This window comes from Syngnathus typhle, linkage group LG21 (genome assembly GCF_033458585.1).
Source record: "Syngnathus typhle isolate RoL2023-S1 ecotype Sweden linkage group LG21, RoL_Styp_1.0, whole genome shotgun sequence".
NCBI classification, from domain to species: domain Eukaryota; kingdom Metazoa; phylum Chordata; class Actinopteri; order Syngnathiformes; family Syngnathidae; genus Syngnathus; species Syngnathus typhle.
The window spans coordinates 5,501,963-5,522,959 of NC_083758.1; the positions used below are offsets into that span (position 1 = coordinate 5,501,963).

Below are 20,997 nucleotides of genomic sequence, written 5' to 3' on the forward strand. Positions count from 1 at the left end.
AAGGAAAAGTGGGTACACGTATTTATAGCAGTATATAACCTGCTTAGAATTTTATAATTAATATTATAATAAATATATAAGCTACATATACAACTTTGATAATTACCTTGTCTGGGCTAAGATAAGGTCAATTTGGCATTGGGTGAGCACATTTATTAACAAGCATTGAGCTCGACTGATAAATAAATACACAACACACAAATTGCTTGATGTTAAAATGACATTAAAAATATTGAGCTCATCCCTCCACAGTAGCTCCTTTGTGATTTGAGCACAGGTTGATTTGGTAATACTCTGCCTGGGGGTTAACCGAGTGCACGAGTCGAAATCTGCTCAGTTGGGAACACAAAAGATAAATGTGACCACTCACACCCACACACACTTTTTGCTGGGCTGCGTACGTGCACACAACCACAACCCATTTCTCACACTGGATTGGAAAATTGGCATCTTCTGTATGGCGGCACTCATCTTGTTTCCCCTTCAGGCCAGTGAAACCAAAATATCACACAAATATTTTTGGGCTGACTAAAGCAATGATTGGCATTGATGTCATTTTTTTTTTTTTTTACGTGCAACTATGGATACCAAACGACATTTCCAGATAAAATGATAGATCACTGAGATTATGAAGTTTTGCCATAGGAAATGAAATACTGCTTGAAGTATCCAGATGCAGCATATAAATCACCAAGATATAAATCCTGAATTTTATTGCCGCCATTAAACTTCGAGTCACTTTCCTGCAAGATGACGACAATGGCGTTTGCATACTCCTCAGGTTCTCAAGTAACCAGGTCAGAGCCAATAACACACTTAAGTTTATAATTCTATTTGTCTCATAAAACTCTATCTGTAGTCCCAACAGACTGTTTCCTCATTTCATAGCATTTCTCTCTGCTGCATTGCTTCCATCAATTTAATTTTCCCAGGGCCTTCAAGATTTTTTTGGGGGTGTGCATCAGTCACCGTTAACAACCTTATATTGACATCATGGTGACGTCGTTTGAGCTGTGTTTTTTTTAAGTGTACAGCAGAGTAGAGCTTCTGTCCACTTAAATAACAACCTGACATCACGATGACGTCCGTCCAGTAGTCCAAAGATGGGTTCTAAGTTAAAGAGTGTGGAAAGTTGAATAAACAAACATCAGATTCCAAGAGGGGTGGAATTGGGGTATGCAAAAACACCAACAGTGTTAAGTTTTTTTTTTTTTCAGTTCAGTGATAGGAAATCAAGGGTCTTAACCTTGGTGGAATTTTTTTGAAACATAATTCTTCATCTCTATGACTAATGTTAAAATCAATATTTTGTGCAGTTAGCCGATAAATGCTTTTACCAGTTTAGTTAACCCTAAAATTAACTTTAACCTTTACCTAAACAAAAACGATTTAATATTGCAAATTTCCCGTTTAATCATTTATATTTAGAACATTTACTACATACCGCTCACAGAAGACAACCAGACTTCTCATCCAGTTACGATACCGCCCCCTGGTGGCTGAATAGTTTCAACTCCTGGCATTGGTTTGTTTGTTCATTCATTCAGCTTTTTGATGCAAATACATTTTTCAAGAATGAATGCGTCCTATTTCCTTTGGTGATTGGCTTCATCCGCATTGAATGTATGAAATATAAATTTAATAAGTTGTCCATTAATAAGTTGTCCAAAGGTATGAATGTGGCTATGAATATAAAAATTATACAGCCGGGTTAAATGCGGATTAATAAAACAAAGATTAAATATTTAAAAAAAAAATTCAGCCATTATGTAACCTGTATGAATTCAACAAAAATCATTTCTAAAGTGAAAACTTCAGAAATGATGTGATTGCACAAGTGTGCACACCCTCTTGTGTGTTCAGAATTAATCAGTACCATTTCAACTCGTGTATTATATTTTATTAAGCTATTGTGTTGTGTTGCTATTGATTTTTTTTTTTATTAGATTCTGCAAAAAAACATGTTTCATTTGTTGTTGACCAACGCGTTCGCAAAATGACCTCACAAAAATGATGATCTCATGAGTAAATAGTAAGTCGCAGGTGGATTCGTAGTTCCTTCGGGCTAACTGGGCAATCTGTCAAACTCAGAGTAGTCATCACTGAGGCACTTTAGAAATCATAAATCATTATAAATAATGTGTCGAGTGTGAATCGGCTCTCACGTTAAAAAAAAACAGGAAGTCCATGAAAGAGACGATTGTCTATCCTCCAACAAATGAAGCTTTGTGTGATTTTTTTTTAGCCATTTGATTAGCAGTTTGATCAGACGTATAAATGGTATGGAACTGGCAATCATACAATGTTATTAACTTTAATAAATATTTGCTTATGTTTTACTATTTATGTCATCTATTGATCCCTAGAGGGAATATTCAGATGTTACAGCAGTGAATAAAGTTGAATAAAATTCAAATATTCCTATTTAATAATAATATAAAAAATACCCCCCGTGACTCCGATATGGTATGTTCCACAGTCCGCATTAATTATTGCTCTACGGCCTCATCAAGGAGAACTTCCCAGACGGATCTGGAATGAACCACTTCTCCCAGCGTTCCGTGTGAACAGCAGGGTACCCCCACGGTTTGAATGGGCCGTTCCAGTGCAGCAGTTGTGCCTTCTGCACGAAGCTCTCGGGATAGCCAGAATCTGGACTCCAACCTAAACACACAAAAGTATTTTTTAATTTCCTTCATCAATTGAGCAATCATGGATGACAAAAGTATTTTTCATTTCCGTCATCAATTGAACAATCATGGATGAGCTTACCGAGATGTCTGACGTGCCAGATCGGATCCAGCACGGTGTATTTGTCGTGAAAAACAATGAGCATAGGCGGAGTGGCCACACCTCCTGCCATAGCACTGCTGTAGATGTTTAGCCTGGTTAAAAAAAAAAAAAATTAAATCATTATTACAGACAAATTAATTAAGTATACATACGGTGGATTGAATAAGTCTACACCCCCTTGTTCAGATTGGTTCATTTGAGCAAGACAAATTCTTTCCTACTTGATATTGTCCTCCATGTACTTCTGGAGCTGCTTGGTGATCTTCTGCTTTTTCCATTCACGAATATCCGCCACAAACACACCAGGGTTGAAGGAGCAATCGTTGGGATTGATCCCAAGGTTCCTCACTTCTTGTTTTCTGTAGTCCAGGTAGCCCATGTAGGTTGTCTACAAGGGGGAAGCGGATGTTGACTTCATTTTGTGCGATGCTAATTTATCAATGAGCCTACCTGCATGCCGACGCTGCCCACCATCTCGTGAGTGGAGGGCAAGTCGCAGTCGGAGGCGAAAGCAGCAGCGTGTTGCGGCTTTAGTTTGATTTCAAACAGATCCTGAATGTCCCCTTAGCAAAGTAGTAAAAAAATAAGTCAAAAACTGACCGCATCTAATGAACATACTGAATATACCCTGAACAATGATGTCATCGTCTAAGTAGATGACCCTCTCGTGGTTCATTTCAAGCAGTGGTAGATAAAAACGCACAAAGTTGAGCTGCAAAACAAAGGCGTCAATCTATTTTAGTTATACCTAGTTATGTTTTTGTTTTTAAACAAACTTACTGGATGTAATAGATCCGGTCTGGAGGAATCAGGGTTCACTTTCCCTTTCAGAACCATTGGATTAAACTCCAAGATTTTATATTTAATGCCTTTTAGTTGGCTTTCCTCAATGTAGCGTCTGAAAGGAGAATAATAAATAGGTTAATATGTTCAATTTCACAATAGAAAATATGGTTGCTAATGAGGGCCGTACCTGGTCAGTGTAACGGCGTCTCGTAGCGTGACAATATAGAAGAGCACGTTAGCATTTGTGTTGCTACGAATGCTGTTGATGGTCGCCATGGTTGCGCCCATGCGCTCCTCCGAGGCGCAGATAACGACAGGGATGACACGATCGACTTTTTTCGCCACGGCATCACTCAGTTTCTTCCAGTGAGCTTGAGAGAAGGAGTAATTATCTCTTAATATTTGTTAGATTCTTTTTTTTTTTTACCTGAAATTTTGTGTCGACTGGAGGTTTTGTGTAGCGAGCTGTACAGGACCAAGTACAGCATCAGCACCAGGATTACCAGCAGGACCTGATTGACTGACACAGGGACAATTTCCCACTTTTGTGTATATAAAAAGTCTACACACCCCTGTTCACATGTGCTGTTAAACACAATTTGATTTCAAACCTCTTTTTTTTTACCATTTATGATGTGACCCATCAACACAACTAAGAAAATATTTCAACAAATTTTATTCTCACTTTTTCTCAGAAGAGCCATCGTTCATGGTTGCGTTCGTGGTCATGTACAAATATCTGTAAAAGAGAGAAAAAAAACTGATCACTCTGTCTAATAAAGATCTGTGGTGTGTATCAGTTGGTTTATGGGTGTTGACATTAAGTGTTTCAGGGGAGGGGTCAGCTGGTTGGTGGGGAAAACAAAAACCAGATGTTTTTTTTTCTTCATCCTTTAGAGGGCTCTACCACTTCCTTGCAATAATAAACAAATAAAACCTCTTATAATCTTATTTTATCATGTCAGGCTCAATTGATTGTTTTTATTAGTCTTGTTATTGGTGCTTTTGAATTTTGCAGAGTCAAATGAAACTCCAACACTCATGCTGTTGCTTCATGTGCATCTGGTTTGTTTGTCATTGTTTTAAACTGCCAAAAACATCTGGAACTGGTTAGGTTCTGAAACACTCCCCTTCAGAAAGCATCCAGAACCAGCCAGTAATGGAACAATTACTCTTGGAACATATCCGTGCATTGTTTTCTCCTTAATTTACACAAGTAGATCACTAAAGCCACACTTATGTCCAAATATTATTAAAAGCATATTAAGCGTCAAATAATAAAACTGTCTGCGCTTATACTTTTCCCAGTTAGGAAAATGACAACAGCTTACCCAAAAACTTGCACAAAAAAGCATTGCGACTGTATGCTTCCTACCAATAAGTGCATAAAAGTATTTTATTTTAAATGAAAGTATGCAAGTTTATGTTAAATGCAATACAAAAAAATATTAAATTCGATATTATGCCTTAAAAGCAGTAAATGCATCACAAATAGTATTAATGCACATTTTAGACGCAAGCTAAATTTATATTTTTTTCATTTGCCTGGAGTAGCACATTATGTTCCCTGGGTGACACTGAAAGAAAATATCAACACACTACTATATAAAATAGCATTTTCTCTATGTAGAATATGTTTTAAGGGTACTTGCCAAAAGGAAAGGGGTCCGGCATAGTGCTCAAGGTCCCTGTCGAAGAATGAAAATGCCCAGTCAGACCAACCGTCCCACTTTATCATTATTCCTCCCCTCTTTCTCCCCCTCAATGGAACTCTCTCATTCGCCAACATTCAAATTATTCCCTCTCATTTGCCAGAAGCAGGAATAGTTGTCCCCGTTTAATTGAATTATTTTTTAAACAAAATTTAAATCATTTCAGTGCATTTTGTACTTCAGCTACATTTCTAAATAAAGTTCAGTTCTATTTGAATTTTAATACAATACATATGCATGCCATGGTATATTTAGGAATCGTTTTGTTTTAAACATTAAAGTGCGCTATTATCTAACTTTTATGTGCAATGCATTTTAATTCAATTAGTGCAAACGTATTTCTGTCTTTGGAAATGTTTGAGCGCAGTATTATTTCTTAAACTGTGAGTAATTTTACAATTACTTACAATAATAAACGATTTTATAAACACAAGTCATTTCGGTGAAATCAGTCCTAGCAACTACATTACCCACAATTCATCGGTTCATGATGCCTGCTTGGAATGGCCGATTTAGCTTTATTTGTTAAAAGCCCAACCCTCCAAACGTGTGATTATTTTATCATTACGTAATAATATTAACTATAGCCAACATATGATTTAATATAAATTCACCTAACCCAATCAATTGAATCGATGTTTTAACAGTGTCGGTTCATGGTTGGTCAACGTTGCACTCGCCTGGATCGTCATGATTGCTGTCGTGAAGCACAAGCAAATGACTTAACTCGTTTTCCTCTTCCAGAGATCTTTTGGAGAGTTTGCTGACTTATTTTTTTACAATCAACATGGACGAAGATAGTCTCAAAATGCTGGTGAAACTAACTCAGGGTGGACAATTTAGCTCTCTGACAAAACACATGAAGACATGCGGACTAAAGGAGGTTGCCCGAGACAAACACTTCGGACGGTCCGGAGATACTCTTGCACACTACGCGGCCCGGCACGGACGTTTGGACATTTTAGACTTTCTTATAAAAGAAGTGGGCACCGATGTGGAAGTTTATAACAACGACTACAAGCGGCCGCTGCACGAAGCTGCTTCCATGGGCCACCTAGCATGTGTTAGCTATTTACTGCAGAAGGGAGCGCAAGTGGACAGTTTAAAGAAAGCGGATTGGTGAGATTTGGCTTCATAAACATTGTTTTAATCCATAAATTTTATATGCAGTGATATATTTAATAAATATGTAGTGTGAGGCTTCTTTTGGCAACTCCCTTCGATAGCTCAGTTGGTAGAGCGGAGGACTGTAGAGGCTTACGCTGAAATCCTTAGGTCGCTGGTTCGAATCCGGCTCGAAGGAGAGCATTGTTTTTATTTTCAAAATGTACTTAACATTTATTTACAGTAAGAAAAAACATTTCTTACTTTATTTACAGTAAGAAAAATCATATTTAATTAAGACTGACATTGGAGTAAGAAGCTTGTTTGGACAGAATCATGTATTTTAATCACATTATATAGAAAACGGCACTATCATAATAAATGAAAATTACATATTGTGGACTTAACAAAACGCATAACCGCGATAGCTTCATGCTAAGACATAAACGACTAATATTTCTGGATCGAACTGAGCTATTATGCGTTGTCTTCATTTATTAAATGGGTCCATGCGCCCTCTAGCGGCCAAGGTACGCACACCAGAAGGAAAGGCACAATACTTTGTGTTGACATTTTATATACAATTCTCTTTCCTAGGACCCCTCTGATGATGGCCTGCACTCGTAGGAACCTAGACGTGATCCGAGAGCTGATGGAGCACTCCGCGGACCCGCTCCTGAGAAACAAAGATGGCTGGAACGCCTTCCACATCGCCTGCAGGGAGGGCGATCCCCTGGTGGTCCACTTTCTCCTGGACGTTGCTCCGGATTTGTGGAAAAGTCAAAGTAAAACATGCAGGACACCTCTGCACACGGCGGGTGAGCTGGTCTTCTGGAGATGCATCACATAAGTATTTGATCATTTGATTTATTTGCTCGTGGTCTACAGCTATGCATGGATGTGAGGAGGTTGTCGGCATCTTGCTCGAGAGGTAAATCGAGCGTAATCCAAGATTCTAATGTTGTAACATCAAATCATCTTTAATTAGGATTTTAATGATGTTTTTTACATCTGTTTGTTGTAATTGTAAGAGCTGTTTTTTGCGGGCAACGTTCTCGCACTTGAAATGTGTTGTCCAGATGCGGCTACACTCCAGATGAAAAAGACAGCTGCGGGGTCACACCCTTCATGGATGCGGTGAGGAACGGACACATTTCATTGGCTAGGCTTCTTTTGGAGAAACACCAGGTAGTATATCATTGCTAATTGGAATACCATGTTTTGCATATATTTACATTTGGGCCAACTTGTCTGTCCCCTCCTGCAGGCATCTGCAACAGCATCTGACATTCTTGGGGTTCAGCCAGTGCACCAGGTGGCCGTTACTGGCCAGGAGGAGGCGCTGCGGTTCCTCGTAAGGGAGCTCCACGTTGACGTCAACCAGAAGGCCACTGGTTTGCAGCTCACTTCCTTGCATTATGCTGCCAAGGTAGGGTTAAAGCCAAATTGCAATGTTCTTAAAAATAGAAATCAAAATATAAAATATGTTGCATATTGGATCAAGTGAAGATTGTGTCAAAATGTACGTTGCGCTTAAAGTGACAGCCCTGCTTAATGAATATATAATATTTGTGTGTTTCTTTGTGTGTATTTAGGAAGGACACGTTTCCACTTTAAAAACTTTATTAGATTTGGGAGCAGATCTTCACGTTCGGGACAAAAAGGGCAGAACAGGTAAACTGCAAGTGTGAGAGAAGTCAACCAGAAATTTGCATTCCTACTTCATACTAGTTTTACTTCTTTTTTTTTTGTTCCCCCCCCAGCCCTCCACATGGCTTCCATCGGACAGCACGCGGAAGCTGCCAGAACGCTGCTTCAGCTCGGGCTCAAAGATTCCCAGGATGCATCTGGCACAACGGCACGGCAGCTTGCAAAAAAATCAGACATAGTGAAAGTCTTTGAATGCAGTTAATCAAATCTACTAAAGGGCATTATAATTCTAATGTAATAAAGAAATAAACATCAATGGTTTCCTATTTTTTTTACCCTCATCTTGAAACAACATTTCCAGGAACTTTTAGTTCTTGGCACTCTTAGATCCTGGAATTAGAAGATTCATTAATCACAGAAAAAAAAAATAATAATTATGACGTCATCTTGTGAACGTCACATGAGCCGTGATTGGTTGATACCTGGCGTAACTGTGATGTCATTTTCAGTGGACAGCAAGTGACAAATACGTTTTTAAAGGTATTAATCGTACATGAAAAATGTATAAAATTATTTGTAGATGAAATATTAACTTTTTACCACAGAAAATAATAAATTAAATAAATAAAGAAGTATCTTTTAAACTTTTATTTTCGATAAAATATCTTCGAATGACTGCATTCTATTCCGTCAAATATCAAAGTCTCAAATCAAAGAAGTAAAAATGACGTCTGATTTTATTGTTGTAACCAAACCAAAGTCTAAACATTTTAATCGTAATGTTAGCCCGTGTGCTAACGTGTCGTCAACAAGTGATTGACAGGCAAAGACCACGCCCCACCCAGTCGTCGCCTGACGCTGTCGGAGCCGTGCGCCCACTCAGCTCAGCCCCTTCCCACTTCAACCCTGCTGGATATCCGTTTTCTTCTTTCCCTACCAAGGCTTTCCGCCATCTAACCCCATTATCGAAATGAATGAAGAATACGACGTGATCGTCCTCGGCACCGGATTGACGGTGAGGAAATTCTTCAACGAGTCCGCTTTGGAAGCGCTTTGCAACCTGTTAACACTGCTGTTAGCTCTTAAGGCTAACTGGGCCTAATTAGCATTAGCCTCGGCTAACGCTAAGTAACTAGCTTAACAAGATAACCGTCTCCAATATCCTCTTATAGACATAAAAAGTATTCCATTTAAATTAACTCGCCGTTAAAAGTATTTTAAGACTCGAACGTGTTGCTACAAACCGTTTAGGTGGCAGTCTCGCCCTATCACTGGCAGAGCTCACCTCGTCGGGAAAAGATTAATCGTAGATTATTGGTGTGCTAACATTAGCTCATCTAATTCAAGGTAACTACGAGTGGTAATAACGATGAGGAAAAAATGTCCACTTGAACTTGTGTCGTGTGAGTGTAACTCGGTAGTTTCTTCTAATTAATAAATGACAGTCAATAAAATGAAATCTGACCACAAAACTCGACAGTTGTTTTGAAACTTGAAGCCATTAAGCAACAACAGGTAAGTTCAACTCGAATGACGACGACGTGTAACAATTGTGTTGTCAGGTATTTTTTTTTTTTTTTCTGTTCTCGTTTTGTTCAACTTGAGAGCCAGCCAATGAAGGTATTTGAAATGTCAAGGACAATTGTTTTATTTCATAGACTTCAAATGACCATAAGTAATATGTTTTGTCGTTTCATTTAAACTGAGGAATGATAGCAATCAAAATAGTGTGACTAAAACATTAGCAAGTATATAAATATGTTGTCACTATTCAAGGAATATATACAAGTAAAATTTCATCTCCCAAGTATGATTATAATTTATTTTTCGCATGCTATTTCTTATATATTGATAAATTCCAGAAGCACGCAACCACATGAATTTTTAGGTTTAATTGTCGGCCATTTTATCTTGAGTTACTATAAATCTTACAATCTGAGTATTAACCTATTTTACCATTTTTCTGTTCGATTTAAATTATATCCATTTAAATATAATGTTACTAGTACGACAAATTAGCTTTTTATGTTTACGTGCCATCACTTATTTTATCCACCCATTATCTAAACCGCTTGCTGTAGCTTAAATCTAAATCTAATGAAGGGGAATGTTTCTAGCAAAGGGTGTTTAGATAAAAGGAAGCAGTACAGTGAAATGTTAACTTTAATCACCATTCCCAAATTACTATTTAGCTTGAGTCTTCAGTTAGTTTTCAAATGTCAATTCAGTGCATCTACTCGGAAGGAATTCGAAACGTCCATTGTTTCTAAATTATTATATTTTCCGTGTCAGTGTTAACAAAGTGTGTGACATGTAATTGGCCGCCAATAACAGTGTGCTATAACCGACAAATAGCTTGGTTTTGCTGTTAATGGGTGACGCATGACAGGGCTAATCCCGTGACAACCGTGGGACTGGAGCGGTCTTTTAGGGGCGGGGCTTCTGTTTGAAAGCAAGAGTTTCTGGAGAATTGTTACGTGCATTAGATAACGCGTTAGATAATCTGAAAGGGGGGGGGGGCACATCACAAGATATCATTTGAAATGGCACTCAAAAGAAAATCTTCTGCTTGCTACGAGGACTCAGGAAGTGCTCTGAGTGAGTTTCGCCTTCCTGTGCATTCACTTAACATGGCGGAAAGGAAGTGAAAGCTTGAGGGAGGCGCTTAGGTCATAGAGCAAAAAGTGAGATGTTGAGCTGTCATGTGCTTTTTTATTATTTTTATTTTATTGCAGAGCAGCCACCTCCCGCCCAGTTTGCTGTCATTTTATTGGTTGAATGTGTGAAACTGTTTCCTGTGATCTTCATGGCAGAAAAGCCCAAAAGAGAAAAATGTATGTTTTGTTGTTTTTTTTGCTTCCAATAGGAATGTATCTTATCTGGAATCATGTCGGTGAAGAAGAAGAAGGTGCTGCACATGGACCGCAACTCTTACTACGGAGCTGAGAGTGCCTCCATCACGCCTTTGGGTGATGTAAGCCTCCTCTGCTCCCTTTTTATTTTGAGACCTCAAGAGAAACAAAGGGAAAACCCTTTTTTTTTTTTTTTTTACATCCTTCCAGCTTTACGCACGCTTCAACCTTCCGGGCAAACCTCCTGAGTCCATGGGAAGCGGTCGGGATTGGAACGTGGACCTGGTCCCTAAATTCCTGATGGCCAATGGTAGAACCTCCTCCGCTGCATATTTGTTTGGACATTGGATTGTCAAATACAAAGTCGGCGCGAATAACTTTCAAAGGTTTCCAGTTGTTTGTATAAGCCGTCTTTTTCTCAGGTCAACTGGTCCGCATGCTGCTGATCACCCAGGTGACCCGCTACCTGGATTTCAAGGTGATCGAGGGCAGCTTTGTGTACAAGGGCGGCAAAATCTACAAAGTGCCCTCCACCGAGACCGAGGCTCTGACCTCCAGTAAGTCACCGCCGAACGTCAACTCCCGTCATCACCACTTTCGCCTCCCGGTGCCTAAGCTGTCTCCGTCAATGTGTCAAGGTCTGATGGGCTTGTTTGTGAAACGGCGCTTCAAGAAATTCCTGGTCTACGTGGCCAACTTTGACGAAAACGACCCCAAAACCTGGGAGGGCGTCGACCCCCACAAGACCACCATGAAGGCTGTTTTTGAGAAATTCGCCTTAGGCGACGAGGTCATCGACTTCACCGGCCACTCCCTCGCTCTCTACCGCACAGATGAGTCAGTGGTCTTTTTCAATTCTACCATCAAGCGTCATACATGACTGCACACTAATATTATTCCTATGACTTTCTTTTCTTCCCGTTCAGTTACCTGAATGAGCCTTGCCTTGAAACAATAAACAGAATAAAGCTTTACAGCGAGTCCCTCGCCAGATACGGCAAGAGCCCCTACCTCTACCCACTGTACGGCTTGGGAGAACTGCCACAAGGCTTTGCCAGGTACGAGAGCCACCAATAATAATTTAAAAAATAAAAAATAAACTCATTTTTGTTGATCTCCAACCATGACTTGTTGACCATTCCAGGCTGAGCGCCATCTACGGTGGGACGTACATGTTAAAAAAGCCCATTGAGGAGATCGTGATGGAGAACGGGAAGGTGGTTGGAGTCAAGTCGGAGGGGGAGGTAAGCACGCTTGACTTTCGAATAAGTCGATAAATAAATGACTCGGTTGTGTTTGTCTTCCAGTTTGCCAGGTGCAAGCAGCTGATTTGCGACCCCAGCTACTTTATGAACCGGGCCGTAAAAGTGGGCCAGGTGATCAGGGCCATCTGCATCCTGAGCCACCCCATCGCTAACACGGGCGACGTCAACTCTTGCCAGATCATCATCCCCCAGAACCAGGTCAACAGGAAGCACGGTGTGTACTCCAGCAATTGAACACACGCGGTCGAAACCCGCAAAGGCAAGCGGCTTGACGTGACCGCTGTTTCCGCCTCTCTGCTTCCAGACATCTACGTTTGTATGATCTCCGCCGCTCACAACGTGGCGCATGCCGGCAAATACATCGCCATCGCCAGCACCACGGCGGAAACCAACGACCCCGAGAAAGAGATCAAGCCCGCTCTGGACCTGCTGGAACCCATCGAGCAGAAGTTTGTCAGCATCACTGACCAGTACGCTCCAACTGACGACGGCACCGAGAGCCAGGTACGTTTTTCGTAGCGTGACGTTCCTCCATTTGTCCTCATTCAAATGCCGCTCTGCGTAGGTCTTCATCTCCCGTTCATACGATGCCACCACCCACTTCGAGACCACCTGCGACGACATCAAGGACATCTACCGGAGGATGACGGGCTCGGAGTTTGACTTTGCCGAGATGGAGCGCGGGAAAAAGGACATCTACGGGGACGCCGCCGAGTAGAGACCGGCGCCGCCGCTGCTGGTGCAACACACTCCTCAATATCAAAGACGAACGCTGCCCATAATTGAAATCTCACATTGTATAGAAAGAATACCTTCTAAAAAAAAAATAAAAAATTACGCGTCGCAGGAATATGTGGCGGTCCGGTGGGAAGTTGATCGTCTAGAATTATGACATAGTAATACTGAATTAAGTGCAGGGAGGGATCTATGCTTTATTTTCCTCATTTATAATCAGTCTCAGTTAACAGATGGCCTAAACAGTGATTTCTGGTTTTCGGATGATATTTTGTGTTATGATATAAAAAAAAAAACATGCAGAGTCCAAAGATGCCAAATTAAGATCAGTACATCATATTTGTTGGCAGGGGGATTGACTTGTTCTGTCTTGAATTGTATTTGATTTCAGGTATTTCGTAACATCAGGTTGGATCGGTTGTTAAAACAAATAGTTGCGGCAACAATGGTTTTAAGGTTTGGTGTTATCTATTCCCCACGCCGGCCATGTACTATCGTAAACCATAAAACTACCTGGACCTGTGCTCAACAGCTTGTAAGATGTAATAGTATTCCTGTTTTTGTGCAAAGTGAAGCAAGAGAAACCGCTTAAGAAGGACCAAATGTGTACTGCGGCAGTGTTTTGAATTGAGAAATCTGTAATGCGTCATCTTCTGTTTGTAACAACAACAAAACGAGCAACTTGGGCTCCACTGATTTCTGTACCGCAAAGTAAAAAAAAGAAAAGTTTGGCAAAAATAGCTTGGATTTTTTTTTTACCCTCCCATCTGCGTTGAATAAGCGTGGAAATCAGAGCTGCGAATGCTTTTAATGGATTATAATTTGAGTTGACAGAGGAATTTAACCTTTGCACTTAATTAACATATCCCCCATGTAAGACTTCAAGTCCCATAATTCATTGCGCCACTCGCTTGCGGATGGTAAACAACATGGCGGTGACACCGGCACGAAGTTCATCTTTGCAGGATTTGAGTTAATATTTTTCACTTAACTTTGACGCAATTGCATTTTCAATTGTTATTTTTAAGAAGTTTTACCTCCTGACAATGTGCCCTCACCTTAATTTCTCCATTTATGATAAGAAATGTAAACAAGTTGACGAGCATGTCACGTGTCATTTTCTGCACAGTGCAGCACAAACAATAATTCCCTTCTTCTTCTTATCTTTATTTTGTGCCATTTTTATTTTGAACAAGGTGTGTGGGCGGACCGGACTGCCCTCCACGAAGCCGCATCTCAGGGGAGGGCTTTACAGCTAATCCGGCTGATAGAGAGTGAAGCGTCAGTCAACATAGTGACCGTGGACAACATCACCCCGCTCCACGAAGCTTGTCTCCAAGCTCACCCGCATTGTGCCCGCCTGCTCCTGGAAGCTGGAGCCCAGGTTATACTCGTGCATTGATTTAATCACTAGTGAGGACTAAGCGTTTTTTTTTTCTTTTAAGGTGGATGTGCGGAATATCCATGGCAGCACTCCCCTTTGCCACGCCTGCTTTTCCGGTAGTTTGGAGTGCGTCAAGCTCCTTTTGCGATACGGAGCCCAAATCAACCCATCACTCACCGCTTTGACAGCATCCCCCCTCCATGAGGCTTGCATCCAAGGCGCGTCACGTTGACCCCCGTTTGATGTCAATTTAATATAACACTTCCTTTCCTTCTCAGGAAATCCTGAGATACTGAGGCTGCTGATTGCTAGTGGTGCCCAACTGGAGGCGTACGATGTCCATTTTGGCCCACCGCTGCACATTGCGTGTGCAAAAGCGAATGTGGAATGTGTCAAGGAGCTTCTGCTCGCAGGTAAGACAATATATCGACAGTGGATGCAAAATCAAGTCAAAAATCAATCCCCGCAGGTGCCGACGTGAATTCCAGCAAGTTCCACGAGACAGCCTTGCACCACGCTGCTCGACTGGACACGCCGGATGTGTTGGAGTTGCTGGTGGAGTTCGGAGCCAACGTGTACTCTCTCGACAACTTCGGACGTAAACCCGGCGACTACTCGACACCTGCGTCGCCGTCCTATGCCCGTCTCAGGTTTTACGAAAGTACGTCGCCACCGTCTGCTTAAAAATAACAAGTCATCAATATGTGTTTGTTTGGCTGCAGGAAATCCGCTGAGCCTTCAGCATCTTTGTAGAATCACCGTGAGGAGGGCTCTTGGTACCTCTGCCTCGGTGGTCATAGGTTTGCTGGGCGTAGCTCGTTCCATTCAGAGCTATCTCCAGTTTTGCAATCACCCCGCATCACTAGAGTTCCATATGGATGTTTGATTAAATATACCAATGTACACCGAACACCTACTTTTTGTGATGGTGAAGGATCGAGTCCAGCATAAATAGTGAAAATGTGAATTTTTTTTGTTTTTGTTTGTGGCTATTCCTCGCAAATGGCAGGTGTTCGCTTTGTGTATGATTTGGTATGTCAATTATTGTCAATCCAGTAAATTATCCTGAAAGTTTCTTACCCATCTTTATTTTGGTAATCAAAATGGCGGTGTAGTTAAATTGTAGTTGGACAAGGGTTTTCTAGCGCATAACAGACGGTGACCATTTTATCCAACAACGTGACTTCTTCACCGTCACGCGCTAGCGTCATGTCCACGGGCACGGCCGCTTTGAAGATTTGATACTTGCGGCGGATATTTCCCTCGACGGTTTCAACGTGTGCCACCACGTTCTCAGCAAGAAGACAGTTGGCTCGGACGCAGGTCGGCCCGTCCACCTGAGCGCAAAACAAGTCGCCGGTTTTGTCGAAACTGTTTGCCAAGACGACATCGCCTGGCAACAAGCTATTTAAGAAACCGCTTTTCTCCAAGACGTTTTTGGCAGCTATAAATTCGTCACACCCTTTTGATACAAAACCAACAAATCCACTTGGTGTGACAGCAATTAAATATTGAACGGCATAATTGCTTTGGTCTAATTTGTCATCATGCGACAGCTGCAATTTAAAACAGTCCAGGATGGCGACGGCTTTGCCGCCGAAGGCCTCGGCAAACCGTCGCGGCGTCGTCCTTTGCAAAGTATTTCTGCAGGGCCACGTAACGGAAGGCTTCAGCTTTGCGTACAGAAACGAAACAGTTTCTCGAAACGTCGTTTCCACTGTGCTTGTGGTGATGCTGAAAATGTGAGCGAGGTGCTGCGTGGGTAAATCCAGCCGGAGGCGCATGAAAGTCAACAGGAGGACTTGAAAAGGACTCAGTCTGTTGTGGCGGGCTGGCATGAACGGTAATAAAAAACAGAAAAAGGTCATGAAAGAGGCCACGTTCGGCAAACCGGTGTAATATTCCACTTTGTTGTCGTCGTCCTGGAAAAAGCCATCCGCGATCTTGAAGGCGTCCAACTCAAGCCTGAGTCGTCTGTTCTCCTCCACCAGGTGGCTTACTTCTGTAGACCTTTGGATGCAGAAGTTGCATTCTGTCTGCCCCCCTTCCCGTTTGACCGCTTCGATCAGCATTTCTTCATGATTGACTTTCTTTGTTCCGATTCCACAGCATTCCTTGCGCTCCCATTTGACTATTTCCTCCTCCTTTTCTTGTTTGATGTTCAACGTTAGCGCTTCCTCGCATCGCGCCGGCTCCTCTTCTGCTGACTCGGCCGCCTCCTGGATACGCTCGCTCTGTAGAACCGACTTCTTTCTTTTGGCTGAGCGCAGGGAGTTGCCGAGTTCGTTCTCTGTGTGGCCCATATGCAAGGACGGCGCCCAGTCTGGGTCGTTCTCCATCATTTCGTACGCCGGCTTTCCTGCAATGAACATGAGAATCCTTCTAAAACCGTTCTTAAATTTGAAATGTAATCAAATTAAAATACAGATGAACTGCCAGTGAGTCTTAAGCATAACACGAGGGACCCCAAGCGAGAATCATTGCATAAAATTTGGCATCTTTTCCGACTCCTTTAGAAACCTTTTTCAAATGTCAAATTTTGTTAATTGACAAAATTAGTCAAAAATGGAAACGTCACTAAACTGCACTTCTTGCCTCTGAAGGCTTTTGTCGTCTTCTTGCAGCGAGACAGTTCTCCATGCTGCTTCCTCCAACGTCGTATCATGGATTCGTTAACTCCAAGCTCGTGAGCAGCGGATCGATTACCCTTTTTGATTGCCAGCTCGATCGCCTGCAGCTTGAAGGCCGCCATGTAGGCGGTACGTCGGGTCTTCGGCATGATGAGGTGCCTGTTCACTTCTCAATACTCATCCGAATGCTTCAATCTGTGCGGATTTGATTCATAAGTGTCAACACTGTAACATCACTATAATGGAAGAAAAAGATGAGTACGATTAGTGTTACACGAGTGCCCTCTTGTGGTACGCAAAAGACTCACTGATCTGAATATGCAAAAAATCAACCAGTACGTAGTTTTACTAACATTTATTACAATTATAAATAGCGGTCAGCGTTTATTCGGATCTACAAATATGAATTAAGAGCTGTCACTGCCAAATTTCCACTGTTTACCTTTATGGAAATGGCGACAGCAGACGAACATGAAAGGAGTTATCTTGTCAAATGTGATGTCTTTGCGTCGGACAGCGGCGACCCAAGCCGACCGTCGCCTCTTGGAGATCTCTTTGATTTGCGGCCCGTAGCTTTTCTTCCAGGTCGGGAAGGTGAAGAATCTCAACCCGTTGTCGAGTTTCTTACGGCGGCTGTCGTGTGACTTGTTGGTGCAGCCCAGGACACAACATATGCGAACCATAGCCGCGGTAACAAGAGAATAAACATCGATCGTCTTTTCGCTTGTTGACGTTTTCGATTTCTCCTTTTATCTGGCAGATTAGAGTCTCAATGTCAATGCTGCCATCTATCGGCCTCTCAATGATATTGCATCAAGATAATTCTGGAGAAAAAGTATAAAAACACTCAATTAAAGCACAGATACCCGTAAACTCGCTTAAATTATTTAACAAACAATATAATATACCCTAATCCTAACCCTACCACAGCCAAAACGTGTTTTTGATTTAATTTACTGTCATTTAGCACCATATTCACTATTGTTCTCGCGCGATTGTGTTGTTTACTCCAACCGCTAGGTCGCGGTACAGGGCTCCAATTTTTACTTGCCAGTAAACCACAGAAGAAGACTACATCTCCACATGTAAACAAGAGCCTCTTGTTTACAAACGTCGAAGACGTGTTTCACTCTTGGATCCGTTTCGAAACATGGATCCCAATATCCGTGCGTATTAAAAAGAACTCCACCGTTTTGCGCTCGATTGTTGTGGCATAATGGTAATCTTATAAAAGAGAAGCTAACGTTTCTGCCCTCCGAAGATATGACATTGCAAGAATTATGGAAAACAGAACCCCTTGACTCGTATTTTTATCATCATAGGTGCTATTAATTTGCTTTGAGGACTTGTTGGTAGTCAGTCATGGAATAAAGACGTGTTCCTCACTCCTGTGAACATTTGCAAAAGTCTTTAAAGCAACAAAACCAAGATGATATTATGAAGGATGCTTCTAAAATGAAAGTTGTATGTCTGTTTTTGAGAATGGAATTTTATTTGCGATGATTCCTTCAAGCCATCAAGATGCAACCACGGTGTTTAATTCTATTTTAATGCGATTCCTACAGGCTGCTGGACTGTGAGAACGCCGGTCCACGTGGCGGCGGCGATTGGTCAGGCTTCCCTTTTGCAGCAGCTCATCGATCGCGGCGCTTCCGTCAACATCGTGGCGGAGGACTCCATCACACCCCTGCACGAGGCCTGCGCCCGGGGTCACACCCAGTGCGTCCGGCTACTTCTGGATGCCGGTGCACAGGTGAGCACAAGTCTCAGCGAAGGAGCTAAAAGTACAGTCCATTCTTACGTCCTCTGATGGATGTTAGGTGGATGCGAGAAACGTGGATGGCAGCACCCCGCTGTGTGACGCCTGCTCTGTGGGTAGTTTGGAGTGCGTGACGCTCTTGCTGGAACGAGGCGCCAAAGCCAATCCTGCCCTCACCTCTCGTACTGCCTCACCGCTCCACGAAGCCTGTATGGGAGGCAAGTGGTTTTCACGATACGACTCCAAGATGCTTCCTCAAATAGACACACAATAACATTCTTGCAGGAAGCTTCGACTGTGTGAAGTTGCTGATTGCTGAGGGCGCTTCCCTGGAGGCGAACGACCTCTACCACGGGACCCCGCTGCATGTAGCTTGTGCTAATAACCACTTACACTGTGCGAAAGAGCTCCTCAATGCTGGTAAGCATAACACGAGACATGTCATGAAGGAAATATTCGAATTTTTATAACTGTGCCAGGTGCCAGAGTGAACGCCGCCCGGCTGCACCAGACGGCACTGCACCACGCCGCAAAGAGCGCAAACGTGGAATTGATTGAGACCCTCGTGGAGTTCGGCGCCAACATTTACGCCCGGGATAGACACAATAAGAAACCCGTCGACTGCGCCCCGCCGGGCTCACCAGTCGCAACCTGCCTGCGCTCTTATGAGGGTAGGACTCAAATGCATCAGAAATCTTGTAGTGGCACAAAGCTGCCAGATGGTGGCAGTCAAGGACCATTTTTTATATAGTATCCGATCAGACGTAGATTAAAAGTTGTTTTTATGTCGCTATTCTTTCCTACAGCCATGCCCATGAGCCTGCAGCAACTCAGTAGGTTGGCACTGCGACAGAAGCTGGGCACCAGTGCGCTGAAGGTTGTAGCTCAACTCCAGATTCCAAAGCTCATTATCAGCTACCTGTGCTATCAGTGACTTGAAGCCTGAAGAGGATTTCAATGATCGTTTCACCAAATAAGAAAAAAAAAGACTTGCAATCTCGAGGAAACTGCGTTAATTCAACAGATTCATATTCTAGTGAAACAATGTCTTAATATAATTTTTGAAATTCACATTCACCTTGGACTCTTTGTGATGGAGATTCTTTAATTCCTGTTGACTTGATATTTAAAGAAGAAATGCACTTAAGATCGTATTTAGCTACATGATTACATGAAAATGCAAATTTTTTTATCATTTCAAATTCATGTTTGTTTTTCCACAAATAATACAATGATAAAGGATATTAGAAAAATTTGTAATGCACGTTTGTGCTGTGGCTTGTAAATTCTCAAGGCCTTGTCAAGAGAAACAGCTGTGAGCCAGGTGCTTCTCTTTGTTTGGGACACTACTGTATAAATGTATAGTTAGCAACCACGGGTCTATTTATACTCCCCAAAAAATGAGAGCTAATTTTAGCAAGGCGCACAGACAGATGTTTAGAAATTCTCCAAAGCGCCGCGCCCCCGTCTTAATCGTTGTCCTTGTTGACATGACCTCCTTCGGGGTGTTTCATAACTGGTCCATTTAGGCCACAATTTATCATAGTGTTGAACTGCAAGACAAATTCAGGACACAAGATATTTGCTGGCATTTAGGTAATGGCGCTGTCTTTAGCTCCTTCTGTTTCTCTTCAGTTTTATCTTTTTATTGTAGCTAGCATGCCAAGTGGATTTAGGCCTATCTGTTTGATTTTTTAATAACTGTCAAGATGCCCGAGGTAGTTGGGTTCAAGGCCTATGATTGTTTAATATTAGAATAGAATATTGTCATTGTACAGCAGGTATACAATTTTTTTTTCAATTTATAGTGGATAAATCTTTGAACTATTTTTGCTCATTTAGGCCATGTAAGCCAATCTGAAAATAATTATATTAGTTTATAATAACTCTTTAACATGGAAAAGCTAGTAGGCCTTCAGATTCGAATGCAAAGCAATGCTCAATGAATAAATAAAAAAATAAAATAAAAAAGAACTACAAAATGCTCCAAGCAGCCCCTTCTCCTCCCAGGAACAGTGAACTAGCGTTTGGCACCCGCAGATTCGCCTTTTTGTTTAGTCAAATATTTATTCATTTTTTTTAGGGGATCTGTCTTTAGTAAAATATTTATTCATTTTTAGAGGAGGCGTCCATCCTTTTTTTTGTTTGAAATGTATTTCAAATGAAAAATGCTAACTTTCACACACACACAATGCATTGCAATGGACGTAAGCCATTCGCGGGCTCGCCTGGCATTTTCCCTCCGCTGCCCTCATAGCTAACAGTTATTTCTGACGGTGACCACATACGAAGTTACTAGAAAAGGCAAAACAAATGTCTGGAACTCA

The 20,997-nt window shown here is 41.8% G+C and overlaps 6 protein-coding genes and 1 non-coding gene across 10 annotated transcripts; 5 read left to right on the plus strand and 2 right to left on the minus strand.

Annotated features, from left to right (window-relative positions):
* Window positions 1–1,878: 1,878 nt before the first annotated feature.
* Window positions 1,879–5,338, minus strand: glt8d2 (glycosyltransferase 8 domain containing 2). Of its 2 annotated transcripts, XM_061268880.1 has the most exons (10): window positions 5,232–5,338; window positions 4,265–4,318; window positions 4,007–4,099; window positions 3,767–3,950; window positions 3,574–3,691; window positions 3,421–3,505; window positions 3,244–3,356; window positions 3,015–3,181; window positions 2,773–2,885; window positions 1,879–2,664 (listed from the first exon to the last, which is right to left on the minus strand). In XM_061268880.1, exons 2-10 carry the CDS (start codon window positions 4,281–4,283, stop codon window positions 2,498–2,500), a joined length of 1,059 nt encoding a protein of 352 aa, XP_061124864.1. In that variant the 5' UTR covers window positions 4,284–4,318; window positions 5,232–5,338; the 3' UTR covers window positions 1,879–2,497. The 2 variants fall into 2 exon arrangements, with proteins under 2 accessions (XP_061124864.1, XP_061124865.1); XM_061268881.1 differs by lacking the exon at window positions 4,007–4,099 and having other exon boundaries at window positions 5,232–5,328.
* Window positions 5,339–5,809: 471 nt separating this feature from the next.
* Window positions 5,810–8,361, plus strand: ankrd16 (ankyrin repeat domain 16). Its single transcript, XM_061268560.1, has 7 exons — window positions 5,810–6,410; window positions 6,993–7,213; window positions 7,284–7,326; window positions 7,475–7,583; window positions 7,663–7,824; window positions 7,991–8,069; window positions 8,159–8,361. Exons 1-7 carry the CDS (start codon window positions 6,079–6,081, stop codon window positions 8,305–8,307), a joined length of 1,095 nt encoding a protein of 364 aa, XP_061124544.1. The 5' UTR covers window positions 5,810–6,078; the 3' UTR covers window positions 8,308–8,361.
* Window positions 6,508–6,594, plus strand: trnay-gua (transfer RNA tyrosine (anticodon GUA)). The gene is given in 2 exon segments: window positions 6,508–6,544; window positions 6,559–6,594. It is a non-coding gene; the product is annotated as a tRNA-Tyr (tRNA).
* Window positions 8,362–8,880: 519 nt separating the features above from the next.
* Window positions 8,881–13,637, plus strand: gdi2 (GDP dissociation inhibitor 2). Its single transcript, XM_061268559.1, has 10 exons — window positions 8,881–9,060; window positions 10,912–11,019; window positions 11,108–11,207; window positions 11,320–11,454; window positions 11,536–11,734; window positions 11,824–11,955; window positions 12,042–12,141; window positions 12,205–12,376; window positions 12,467–12,666; window positions 12,728–13,637. The coding sequence occupies exons 1-10, from the start codon at window positions 9,016–9,018 to the stop codon at window positions 12,878–12,880; spliced, it is 1,344 nt and encodes a 447-aa protein (XP_061124543.1). The 5' UTR covers window positions 8,881–9,015; the 3' UTR covers window positions 12,881–13,637.
* Window positions 13,638–13,663: 26 nt separating this feature from the next.
* On the plus strand, window positions 13,664–15,356 carry asb13a.1 (ankyrin repeat and SOCS box containing 13a, tandem duplicate 1). Its single transcript, XM_061268561.1, has 6 exons — window positions 13,664–13,869; window positions 14,094–14,281; window positions 14,343–14,499; window positions 14,560–14,694; window positions 14,751–14,942; window positions 15,004–15,356. Exons 1-6 carry the CDS (start codon window positions 13,815–13,817, stop codon window positions 15,165–15,167), a joined length of 891 nt encoding a protein of 296 aa, XP_061124545.1. The 5' UTR covers window positions 13,664–13,814; the 3' UTR covers window positions 15,168–15,356.
* On the minus strand, window positions 15,340–17,684 carry zgc:113019 (uncharacterized protein LOC550590 homolog). 3 transcript variants are annotated; one of them, XM_061268558.1, is made up of 3 exons: window positions 17,354–17,684; window positions 16,877–17,106; window positions 15,340–16,640 (listed from the first exon to the last, which is right to left on the minus strand). In XM_061268558.1, exons 2-3 carry the CDS (start codon window positions 17,058–17,060, stop codon window positions 15,397–15,399), a joined length of 1,428 nt encoding a protein of 475 aa, XP_061124542.1. In that variant the 5' UTR covers window positions 17,061–17,106; window positions 17,354–17,684; the 3' UTR covers window positions 15,340–15,396. The 3 variants fall into 3 exon arrangements, with proteins under 3 accessions (XP_061124542.1, XP_061124541.1, XP_061124540.1); XM_061268557.1 differs by having other exon boundaries at window positions 16,877–17,147; XM_061268556.1 differs by lacking the exon at window positions 16,877–17,106.
* Window positions 17,685–17,953: 269 nt separating this feature from the next.
* Window positions 17,954–20,475, plus strand: asb13a.2 (ankyrin repeat and SOCS box containing 13a, tandem duplicate 2). Its single transcript, XM_061269222.1, is given in 6 exon segments — window positions 17,954–18,077; window positions 18,477–18,664; window positions 18,732–18,940; window positions 18,942–19,090; window positions 19,150–19,341; window positions 19,477–20,475. Coding segments are annotated over 6 exon segments (882 nt in total). The 5' UTR covers window positions 17,954–18,061; the 3' UTR covers window positions 19,605–20,475.
* The last annotated feature ends 522 nt before the right edge of the window (window positions 20,476–20,997 follow it).